General features: G+C 49.5%; 1 protein-coding gene across 1 annotated transcript in view; it reads left to right on the top strand.

The window, feature by feature from the left end:
- Window positions 1-242: 242 nt before the first annotated feature.
- Window positions 243-12,346, top strand: part of LOC144754165 (E3 ubiquitin-protein ligase TRIM39-like) — a 78,136-nt gene continuing 66,032 nt past the window's right edge. Inside the window, exons 1-3 of the mRNA XM_078641747.1 lie at window positions 243-614; window positions 6,136-6,186; window positions 8,989-9,084. Coding sequence (XP_078497873.1) covers window positions 243-614; window positions 6,136-6,186; window positions 8,989-9,084 — 519 coding nt within the window. The remainder of the gene's footprint in view (window positions 615-6,135; window positions 6,187-8,988; window positions 9,085-12,346) is intronic.

Here is a 12,346-nt window from a genome sequence, read left to right as displayed (position 1 = left end):
AGGAAAACCTCGAGGCAGAGCCCAGGCAGCAGAGGAGTCAGTTCTGCTCTGTGACTGTAACAGGAATCCGGAAGTCCCAGCGCACACAGAGAGGGACAGACGCACAGACACACCCACTGCACACAGAGAGGGGCAGACGCACAGACACGTCCACTGCACACAGAGAAGGACAGACGCACAGACACATCCACTTCACAAAGAGAGAAACTGAAACTTACCTTCACTTCCTGCATTTCTGTATCATGGCGGCAGCAGCTCAGCTCGGGAGCCTCAGGGAAGAGGCCACTTGTTCCATCTGTCTGGAATATTTTAAGGATCCTGTGTCCATAGAGTGTGGACACAACTTCTGCCGCTCCTGCATCACCCAGAGTTGGGAGGGAAGAGATGGAAACTTCCCCTGTCCACAGTGCAGGGAAATATCTTCTGAGAAAAACCTCCGACCCAGCAGACAACTGAAGAACATGGTGGAAATTGCAAAACAGCTTCATCTGCCTCCAGTGAAGCCCCCGGAGGAGAATCTGTGTGAGAAACATGACGAGGAACTGAGGCTGTTCTGTGCAGAGGATCAGAGGATGATATGCTGGGTCTGCCGGGAGTCCAAGGAGTGTTGTGAAGTTAGCAGACTAGTGGTTGTGGGTGGAGACAGGGGAGGGCAGGAAGAGGAGGAGCCGGAGCGAGGGGAAGTTAGTTAGAGTAGGGACAGGGCATGAGTAAGATGTACTAAATAAAGCTCCAGTATAATGCAATCAGAGTGTGTGATTATTTGTAGCACGATGCTACAACTGGCGACGAGGGTGGGATCGGCATGTCCAGTGCCCCAGAACCCTAGCAAGAGCACCCTGTCCTGAGCGGCGTCTTAAGAAGGAGAACGCTGCTGTGTGGAGCTGTGCTACCGCCCAAAGGAAAAAAGGCCAGCAGTGAGTGACCCTCTCCCCAGAGCCAGGGGATCGCCTGAGGTCCAAAGGAACCGGAAAACGAGCGCCAGAGCGTCGGCAGAAAAGAAACGCGCACTCGCGCCAAAACGGGACTCACGCTTGATGGGTGTAATTTGATGTGCCTCGACTGCAACAGAAGTTGGGTGCCCACCCCGGCTCTGCCCTGCGCCCCACAGTGAAGGAGAGGTGCTCAAAGTAAAGGGGAGTGCCCCTGAAGGATCCGCTGGCAGGCGCCAACGAACGCAACAGAAACTGAGCTCAGAGCAGAGCTCGAGGAGTCCCAGCATTGGAGAATCTCACGCCCGATGCGTGAGGCTTAGCAGGTTGTCGGCGAGAGAGAGATCGGGAACTGCGGAGGTGAGCTGGGAGCCCACCCCGATCTCACCAAATGTCCATGGTGGCTGTGGAAGAGTGAATCCTGGCGTGGACTGCCCCAGAAGCCGACCGCCGATGAGTCCTGAGTGCCCCTGAATGAATGAGCCTGGAGAGCCAGCCTCGTGTGTGCCTGCAGTGACGGCGGCCATTTTGAAGTCAGGCATCTGGGAAGGACAACCCTGTGCAGAGTAAAGGCTGCCATTTTGACGTCAGGCACCAAGGAAAGGAAACAAGCATTGATACCCGAATCAAACAAACATTGATACCTGAAATAAACAAGCATTGGCGAGTCCAAGTGAGCGTGATAGAAACATAAACGGACACTGCAACGATGTCTGATGACGATCGCCAGGCGGCAGATGTCAAGCCTACGGTTCCAGGCGGGTCACACCTGCGAGCGCCCGAACCCCTCAAAGTGACCACTGGGGGAACAATGGGCCCCAAATGGCAGGAATGGTTCGAAGAATTTGAAGATTATATCGAGGGATCGGAGGTGACTGAGGACAAAAAGAAGTTGATTGCCCTGCGTAACTTGGCGGGGCGAGAGATCGTCAAGATAATTAAGGACCTTCCTGCCACAGAGGCAGATACATATGACAAAGTGTGTGACGCTCTAAATAAAAGGTTCCTTCACAAAAAGAACGTCGACTATGAACGACACACCTTCCACTCAGCACGTCAAGGGAAGGAAGAACCGATGAGTGCTTTCATGATGCGACTGAGGAGACTAGCCAAGCATTGCGCATTTGATAACTTCTCTACTGATGCTGCAGTAAAATCACAAATAATTGATGGTTGTCACTCCGACCAACTGAGGAGACGGTTGCTGAGGAAAGAACATACACTAGATGAGATCGAGGAGATGACACGGATCTTTGATCAAGCGGAGGAGCATGCAGCTGCCATCGAAACAGGGCACAAAGGGAGTCGCGAGTTAGTGCGACGTGTGCACGCCAGAAGTGACCAGCGAAGAAGCTCGAGAGACAAGCAGTGGAGGTCACGCCCGTCATCTCGTCAAGAACAATCACGACATCAGCGGCGAGAACCGTGGAAGAAAGAAAGAAGATCTGAAAATATAAGGAAGTGTTTTCGGTGTGGGTATGATTACCCCCATGTGGATAGCTGCCCTGCCATGGGTCAGAAATGCGGCAGAACCAATCATTTTGAAGCGATGTGTGGGGAATACCACAAAGAGAGAAGAGGTGGAACCAACAGGACAGTTCAGCCTGAGCCACGAGGAGGTACCTCAAGAATGTCCCGATCTGACAGCCGAAGATACCATGCACGAGCGGTTCAAGACCAAACTGAGCTGTCGTCAGGGTCGTCACACTCCAGCAGGGAGTCACGTCGGTCCAGGTGGGACCGGAGATCACAGTCCAAGGAGTCCAGGCCGTCATCCAGAGACTCTGTATATACTATTGAATATTTGAACTTAGCTGCGGACCCAGATCAGCTCAAAACATATCCGAGGCTGGACATCAAGGTTGGCAATCACGACACCAAATTTGTACTAGACTCAGGTGCGTCTCTGAACTATATTCCAGTCACTGAATACGAAAGAATGAGTCCGCGTCCCCCTCTGTCATTCGCACCCGTCAGAGTCTTCACATGGATGGCCAAGAAGCCACTTCCTTGCCTGGGGAAGTTCTCGACAACCCTTAAACATGAAGACACAACCATTTCGGCAGTCATCCACGTTATCAAAGGCCCTGAAGCAGACTGTCTGTTGAGCTTACCGACAGCAGAACGCCTTCACCTAGTGGAAATTCTTTTCAAGGTCAGTGGAAATCAAGACGTGACCCGTCAGTTCCCCAGACTATTTCAAGGGCTAGGCAAGTTAAAAGACTGTCAAGTGCGGCTGCACATCAACGAACAAGTCAAGCCCGTTGCTCAGCATCCACGAAGGGTGCCATTCCATCTACAGACTGCGGTGGAAGAGGAACTCCAAGACCTGTTAGCCGCTGACATCATCGAGCGCACCGAGGGCCCAACACCGTGGGTATCTCCAGTAGTTATTGTCCCCAAAAAGGGCACCGCCAACAAAGTCAGACTCTGTGTAGACATGCGTTTGCCCAACACTGCAATTGAAAGAGAGAGACACCCAGGACCACACTTGAGCGACATGATCTCAGCTCTCAACGGGGCGAAGGTGTTCTCCAAATTGGACTTAAATAAGGGATACCATCAACTAGAACTAGAGGCAAAATCCAGATACATCACCACATTTGCAACTCATCTTGGGTTGTTTAGATATAAGAGGCTCAGCTTTGGAGTGTCTTCAGCAGCTGAGATATTTCAAGAAGCCATTAGACAAGTCATCCAGAACATTCCCAATACGCTCAACTATAGTGATGACATCCTTGTATATGGCTCTGATCTACGAGAACATGACATTGCACTCAATCGTGTCTGTCACGCACTACTAGAAGCAAACCTGACCCTGAACAGAGACAAATGTGAATTTCATCAAGACACATTAAAATTCTTTGGTCATATCTTCTCCGGTGCTGGCATGAAACCTGACCCAGACAAAATTGGGACGCTGAACAACACCAAGAGTCCCCAGGGCGTCAATGAGCTACGGTCATTCCTCGGGATGGCCAGTTACTGTGCTCGGTATATCCGGGACTATGCGACGATCAGCCACCCCCTCCGCATCTTGACCAAACAGGGTCAACCGTTTGAATGGACTCCCCAATGTGAGAAATCCTTCAGAGAAATCAAGAAGGCGGTGGCAACTGCAGATCACTTGTCATACTTCAATCCACAACGGAAAACGGAAATAACTGTGGACGCCAGCCCCGTTGGGCTTGGAGCCATCCTGGCACAGTATGACAACGAGTCAGATCAACGTCGAATCATTGCATACGCGAGTCGCAGCCTAACTGACCCAGAGAGGGCATACTCGCAGCCCGAGAAAGAAAGTCTTGCCGTAGTGTGGGCATGTGAACATTTTCATGTTTTCATATATGGTAAACACTTCACTTTAATTACAGACCACCAAGCCCTTGTCACCATTTACGGAAAACCCCGATCCAAAATGCCCCCAAGAATTGAGAGGTGGGGCCTAAGGTTACAGGAATACACATTTACCATCGTCCACAAGCCGGGGAAGTCAGAAAACCCGGCTGACTACATGTCTAGACATCCACTTGCATCGTCAGTCTCTAATCCCTCCATTGCGGAAGAATACATACACTTTGTGACTGACCAAGCTCTCCCTCCTGCCCTTCCAATGGACACCATCCGAGAGAGTACGTCCCAAGACATTGTACTACAGAAGGTCCTACGCCGAATTCGACATAACAGGTGGAGACACGACTCCAAGGATGAAGAGACTGACCCACTCCTCAAACAGGAAATGCAAGCTTTCCAACATGTCTGCAGTGAACTGTCTGCCACCACTGATGGCATACTGCTGAGAGACCAGCGAATCGTGATCCCTGCTAAACTGAGACAAGGAGTAGTTGCACTTGCTCATGAAGGGCATCGGGGTATTGTATCAACCAAGCGCGCACTGAGAGAGCGAGTATGGTTTCCATACCTTGACCAAATGGTGGAAGCCACTTTGAAGGATTGTCATCTCTGTCAGCTCACAAACAAAAATGATCCTCCAGCACCATTGAACATGACCCCTCTTCCATCGGGAGTGTGGCAAGAGATTGCCATTGATTTCTATGGACCTCTGTCATCAGGCAAATATGTGTTGGCCATCATTGATGAACATTCCAGATATCCCTTTGCACACTTTGTACCATCAACTAATGCCGCGAGCACTCTCAAGGTGCTTGATGAAGTCTTTGCGGCTTGGGGAGTTCCCTCTAAAGTGAAGACGGACAATGGGCCCCCATTCAATGGACAAGACTTTGCAGCGTTTGCAAAACATCTAGATTTCCACCACCGTAAGATTACGCCCCTCTGGCCACAGGCCAATGGAACAATCGAAAGATTCATGGCCACGCTTAAAAAGACTTTTCAGCATGCAACGGCGGAGGGAAAGGACTTACAAGTAGCCCTCAATGAGGTCCTCCGAGCCTACCGAACAACCCCTCATGCAACCACAGGGCAATGCCCAGCGACTCTCATGCTGGGACGTCCCATGCGGAACCGCATTCCAACGTGGGAAGGGGCCTTACGACCATCAGTGTCACCTGCTCGAGAACATCAAAAGATGATGGTGACTGACAAACACCGAAAAGACAAGATGAAGTCATACGCAGATCGACGGAGGAGAGCAAGGTCACTCTCGTTACATGAAGGGGACCAGGTACTTGTCAGACAAGAGCAGCAGAGGAAGACTGACTGCCCTTTCAAGGATGAACCGTTAGTAATCACAAAACGGAAAGGAACTATGTTGACTGCTGAATCGGAGCAGCGGCGAATCACCAGAAACATTTCACACTTCAAGAAACTATCACAAGACACCACTGAAACTGCATCCAGTGAAATAGCCATTCCTGGTTCGGCTGAACCACGGACAGATGATTGCGAGAACATTAGTCCTGTCGATGAAACACCGAACAGCATTGGTCCGAGTGTCAAGTCGCCACGACCTCATCGGGATACCCGTCCACCCAGAAGACTTATTGCAGAAATGGACTAAGAAGTCAGAGTTTTCATTTGTTTTGTTACAAAAGGGGGAGATGTTGTGAAGTTAGCAGACTAGTGGTTGTGGGTGGAGACAGGGGAGGGCAGGAAGAGGAGGAGCCGGAGCGAGGGGAAATTAGTTAGAGTAGGGACAGGGCATGAGTAAGATGTACTAAATAAAGCTCCAGTATAATGCAATCAGAGTGTGTGATTATTTGTAGCACGATGCTACAAGGAGCATAAAACTCACTCAGCAAGTCCTGTAGAGGAGGCTGCAGAGGAGCACAAGGTACGTCTGTGGGTGTTCACTGTTCAGGGATCCCAAAGTCGCTTGGTGAGCCACACCAAGGGGCAGTCGAAGATTATAAGATGTGTCTGTGTGTGAGAGTGTTCAGAGATCACAAGTCACCATTTCTATAAGGTGGCCAGATGGCTCCATGCCACTGGGACAACACATTTCCATTCCTGGATTTTGCTTTTACATATCATTTTCATCTGGTGTGCTGAAGCAATAGGGTCCAGTAAAATGAACCAAGACTACAACTCCCAGAATGCACTGATATGTTAAATCAAAAGTACAGAAATTGGAATGTTTGTCCCGATGGCATGGAGTCATCTGCTCGCCCTCCCTGTGTATGCCCTTGGGAGGCTGCTGAAGAGAACACGGTGTGTCTGTGGGTGTTCAGGGAATCAAAAGGCACCCGAGAGTCCACAGAGGAGGCTGCTGAAGAGCATAGGGTGTGTGTGTGGGTGTTTATGGATCATAATGCACCCCTGGGCCCCAAAGAGAAGTCTGTGCAAGGAGTGTATGTGGGTGTTCACGATTCACAAGATAAGACGTTCTGTACGTACTAGGAAGAAGCTGCAGAGGAGCACAAGGTATATGTGTGGGTGTTCAAGATTCACAAGTGAAGGCAGTATGTACATTCTGCAGAGGAGCACAAGGCAGTCTGTGGACGATCACGATTCACAGTTGAATAAACTTGTTAAGTCTAAGAGGATGCAATGTATATTTAGGGGTGATGTGTTTCCTTAGAGAAGGCTGCTGAAAAATACAAGGTATGTTTGTTGGTGTTTAGGGACTGTAAGTGAATCCACTCCATGAGGGCTTTATAGGAACCTGCAAAAGAGCACAAAGTGTGTTTGTCAGAGCGCTGGGATCAGAGGCCGTATACTGTGAGCCACAGAGGCGGCTGCAGAGGATCAGAAGGGATGTGTGTGGGTGTTTTGGGATCTTACATTATACTCATTCCGTGTAACACTGCAGTGTGAGTTGTCGGTGTCAGAAGACTTGACGCGACAATGCAGGGTGTGGCGCACCGGCTCACATAGACATATACACAGCAGAAGAGGTGCCGCAATCCATTGTAAAGCGCACAGGGTCACCAGGGCATTGGTGCAGGTGACTCCCCAGCAGTGCAGGGTTCATCAGACACAAAGAGGTGCAGGGTCCAGGCGCTAGACTTACATCATCATTGGGCACAGAGCGAAGATCTCCTGTAGGTTTGCTTGAAGCTCGCTGGCTTTGGGGACCCCTCACAGGATGAATGACCGTCGGGGGGGCTGTGATCACAGGCGCCTGGTCTTGGGACCTCCTCACCTCAAGGTGCGGAGCACTGGGCTGGGCTCTGGGTGATCAGGACAAGCCCCCCTGCCTCTCCCTCCTCACAGGCAGTCCACCGGACGCAGAAAAGAAGCCCCGCGCCGCTTGTTTTAGCCTTTTTGATACCAATACAGAGTGGGCTTTTCTGGGCAACCCGTGGGAACGCGTTTAAGCTCCTTTTCATTGTGTGATCTCCTTGAGGCTTTTAACAATCAATATATTTTGCACCGTGCACTTCACCTGCTTGCCGGATCAACTCTCTGGTCCGCCCTGGGTTCTTCCCGTCATGTTGCTGCCTTTCAGGGGTGCTCGGGTGGTGTTGGGGAGACCGTTGACCAGGGCCTTGTCCCCACCCCCATGGGAGAGGCCTTGTACGTTTGTTCTGAGGTCATCTTCCAGGGGAAACAACCTCTTCAAGAGAGGACATTGGAATCAAGCGTTCTTGGCATTCTTTGTCATTCATTCAGTGTGTTGCTTGAATGAGAGGTCGGTGTCGAGGGGGGGGCAGGGGGGGTAAAGACCGATGGGTTTACGTTGGAGACCCAGGCTTAAGTCTGTGGCTGGTCTGAGCTGGTGGCAAACAGGAATAGTTCAGTCTTTGGGGGTTTAACTTTATGACATTAGTTGACATCCAAGACTGGCTGTGATCAGGGCAGGGTTTGCGGATGTCGTTGGGTGAGGATATTTAAGGTAGAGTTGGGCATCATCTGCATATTGATGGATCTTGATGCTGCTGTCTGGAAGGATGGATCCAGAGATCCCATGTAGAGGTTAAAGATGATGAGAGAAAGGAAGGAGCCCTGAAGTACTCTGCTGTAGACAGGGCATTTCTGTGATCTTGTGGAACCTATTTGCATGAACTGGAGCCAGTTAGTGAGGTTGGATGTGATCCATTTCAAGATAGTGTCTCAGAATCCCATCGTGTTGTTTGTGCGTTGATCGGGGCCAGCTGGTCGCCTGTGTCGAAGGCCGCAGAGAGGTCCAGGAGGTCAGGGGTCGTTCTTGTCGTTGAGGAGGAGGGTGTTGTCGACTACTTGGAGTGTGGCTGTGTCAGGGCTGCATCCACGGTTATTGCACTTATAAGACGCGTTTGTTTAGATATTTCCACTTGGTTCTGTGTTGTTTTGGAATGTTTGATAATGTCTCTAGGACAACGTTTCTTCTTTAGTGTCAAGTCTATCTGTTTACATGCTTTAGGCATAAAGTGTGCACAATGTCAAGTCGCAGTAAGTGCCAGTGATGAAGCTTGTTCCCATGGACCAGGGATTCTGATCCTTCTTGGCAAGAACAGGTCAAAAAAGGGACATCAATGTCTGTGATACTTGGGTCTGGTGCTCACAACCCTGATGTGTGGCTGGTACATCCAATACTAATGTATGACTGGTACGTACAGTCTGGGTACGTGTGGCAGGTACTGCAGTGACTCTTTTGTAATTAAGACCACACTCTACAGATCTACACTTATTTCTCGCCCTCTCATCCCTACAGGTGAAGCTTCAAGAGTGGCTGCTTGTCCTGAAGAAACAGGAGGGATATTTTCTGGAGTCCAGACTCAAGGAGGAGGAACAATATAAAACCATGAGGGTGAGTGGCTGCAGTGAGCGCTGTGTCTGTATATGTCTGTGCCCATGTCTTTGTGTGGCCTCTTAAAGTTCAAGACACACAGAGGCGGATGAGTCACACTACAGACTGGGTCGTGGTCCCAACCAAATAAATATACTGACAGGAGTCATTGTACATGGATATTGAAGCTGAAATCGGCCAAGGGCGCATCCTAAAAAAACATGAAATCAAGTATTACTCTTCTGACCTTAAGGTAGTTCTTGCATACTCACAAGGTGTGTGTTAGAGTATGTGTGCAGTGATGTGGCATTATCTGGCTGTGAGTACGTACCAGCATGTGTGTGTGCATATCTGTGTGTGTGCATGTTCAGGCTTATGTGTACGTGTCTAAGTATGTGTTCATGTATTGATGGCCCTGGAGTTATCTTTGGGAGTACATGCATGTCTGCGCATCCCTATATCTCTCTGTTTTTGTGGCCATGGATTACTGCTTGTGTGTGTCTGCATATTAATATATAGAGTTTGAGCCACAGAGTATACAAATACATGTCCTAATCTTTATGCATGCGTGTTTGAGGGTTGTGTATGCTTCAGTCTGGAATTATTGGCTGTGAGTTTGTACCTACGTAAGTGAATGCCTGCCTATGTGTTTGTATATCACAAGGTCTGGTGGCATTTGTGAGTGTGCAAATACATGTGTGCATCTGTGAGTTTGTGATGTGTTTGCATAAGTCTGGAGTTATAAATCCGTGAGATTTTATGTGCATCTGTGTGCGAGTATATATGTATGGATGTGTGTCTATGACTCTGTGCAAGCATGAACTGAAGATATCCATCTGTGAGTTTGTACAAGGTTTGTGTGTGCCTGCAAATTAATGCGTGCATCTGTATGAGTGTGTACCTCTGTGGATGTGTGTACGTATGGATCTGGAGTTATCTCTCCATCCATCAGACTGAGCGAGCCTAGTGTAAGCACCTTCCTAAACCATGGTTTTAGCAATGTAATCCTGCTACGGTATTGTATATACATCATCAAACCACAGAAAATCCAACAGAGTTCATCTAAGTGATAAAGCAAGCATGGGAGCTCCAACATTGTGTAGATGAGTTTTAAGCCACGAATAGTTCATTAAGCCAAATGCCCTCTAATCTTAACACGTTTCGGGACATATACATTCCCTTCTTCAGGACATATGCATTTCTAATTCTAGAGATTACATGGGCACAGCTGAGCATCAGCCACTGACCTTGGGCATTCTCTGTTTTGCTCAATCCTCGCTGCAAGGATTTCCTGCAACAGTCTCATTAATCGTCAATAGGTTGACGTGTCATTTTTATGCCTTCATTAGACCTCTCACAGGGATAGGCCATAACTGACTGAAATGTCCCAGGATGACTAGTGCACATTTAAAAAAATATATTATTTATTGATTTTTCAGAGGTTTGTACATAGATCCTTGACAATAGTGAGTGTACATAATATCTTTCATACAGGTATACATAAAACATTGATGGGGTACAAGGATATAATAACAGCATTACACATACTAAAGAATTGTGGTTCAATGTCAATGTCCCAACGGGAACTCAAGATCATATTAATTGTGCAAATATATCACCATGAGCATTGTTAACATTAACAAAAACAACTGTCTGTAATTTACCATTCATATGTGACGATTATCAATCTTGTGCGCAGGTCTGATCATGATCGGGTGTGTATGCGTACCTAGCAACAAGGTTTAGGTTAAGTCTGCAGTGTGTGAGAGACAGTGTGCGACCTCATGAGTTGGGCCTGGAGATTCCTATTACCACACATGTGCGGCACATCCACCGTACCTACATGTACTAGGCATGCACACGGAAGGTTAGTGCAAGGGTCTGGCGCTCACACCAAAGCAGCACAGTAGACTGTTCTTTCATCGGACACAAGAAAGAGGTCTGGTCATAAGTAATGAGCCAATAAACTTAATACGCTGCCACCACCACTTTAGCTCGCTAACCCAGGACAAGAGAAGTAGTGTCATCTCGGTTATGAGGGCATGCTTGGCACGCCTTTCCTGGTCACCAAACAGGTACTGTTCTGGGCTTCAGGGAGCTATAACATTACAGTTTTGCACAACACAGGAACGCATTCCTTATTAACACTGGTGATACAAGGACACAAACCTCTACCAAGGAGAGAGCTAAGAGGTGCAACCCCTGCCAGGACTAGTGACACAATACAAGAGCACAGCACTACCAGGACTGGTGTTGCATCACAGGAGCACAACCCCCTACCAGCAGTGGAGACATACCCGACTCCACAAAAAGTCTGACTCCAGTCATTTTTGATGATGCAAGAGAAAAACACCGCTCTCCACTGCTGAAAATCTCCTATTCCTACTGGGACGAGGCGGCCTCACCTGATAACACACAGGCTCCTGTTCTAAGCCACAGTGTGACATACCTCACTTGATAACACACAGGGAACCCGAGGAATCCAGATGCTGTGAGGGAAACGGCTCGAGAGTCACCAGCACCGCCTTAGCCGATCGCGGCGCCATGAGGGGAACAGCCGAAATAGCGCGAAAGGGGACTTCAAGTCCCAGGCACCCCAGCAACCACTTCCCGCCCCCGGAGGCGCGATAAGAACACCGGCGGCCTCCTGCAGCCTGGGAAGCCCGAGGAATCTAGGCACCGTGAGGGAAACGGCTTGAGATTCCCCAGCTCCGCCATAGCCGATCGCGGCGCCGTGAGGGGAACAGCTGAAACAGCGCGAAAGGGGACTGCAAGTCCCAGGCACCCCTGCGACCACTTCCCGCGCCCGGAGGCGCAATAAGAACACCGGCGGCCTCGCGCATCGTGGGATACGCGCGGGCATGCCCGGGCAAATCCCGGATCAAGGGCGGGCCGGTCAACGCCCGTCAGAGGCCAGGCCGGGCCATCCCCCCGAGTGATGCTGCCGAAGTTGCAGTGTTGCGGGAGTTAGGTGAGTGCTAATCAGATACTGTGATATGGGGAAACACACCACCACACCAGGCTCCCGTCTCACCACTACCACCACCATGGACAGTATGTTAGAAAGAGCAGTCAGCATTGTTTCAACAGAGATCGAGTTAACAGAAAGGCGACTATCTTTGGGACTGTTGACACACCAACCTACCTTGATGGAAGAAGAGGAGCAGGAGGTTCGCACTGGCCCTCCCCTGACACCAAACGTAATTGTTAACACCATCAGACAGTCACCAACTCAGAAAGGCGGTTACGAGCTGGCAAACAATGAGGGTAACAAGGTCAATGT

This window comes from Lissotriton helveticus, chromosome 5_1 (assembly GCF_964261635.1).
Source record: "Lissotriton helveticus chromosome 5_1, aLisHel1.1, whole genome shotgun sequence".
Lineage (NCBI taxonomy): Eukaryota > Metazoa > Chordata > Amphibia > Caudata > Salamandridae > Lissotriton > Lissotriton helveticus.
This window is presented reverse-complemented; position numbering and strand designations above follow the sequence as displayed.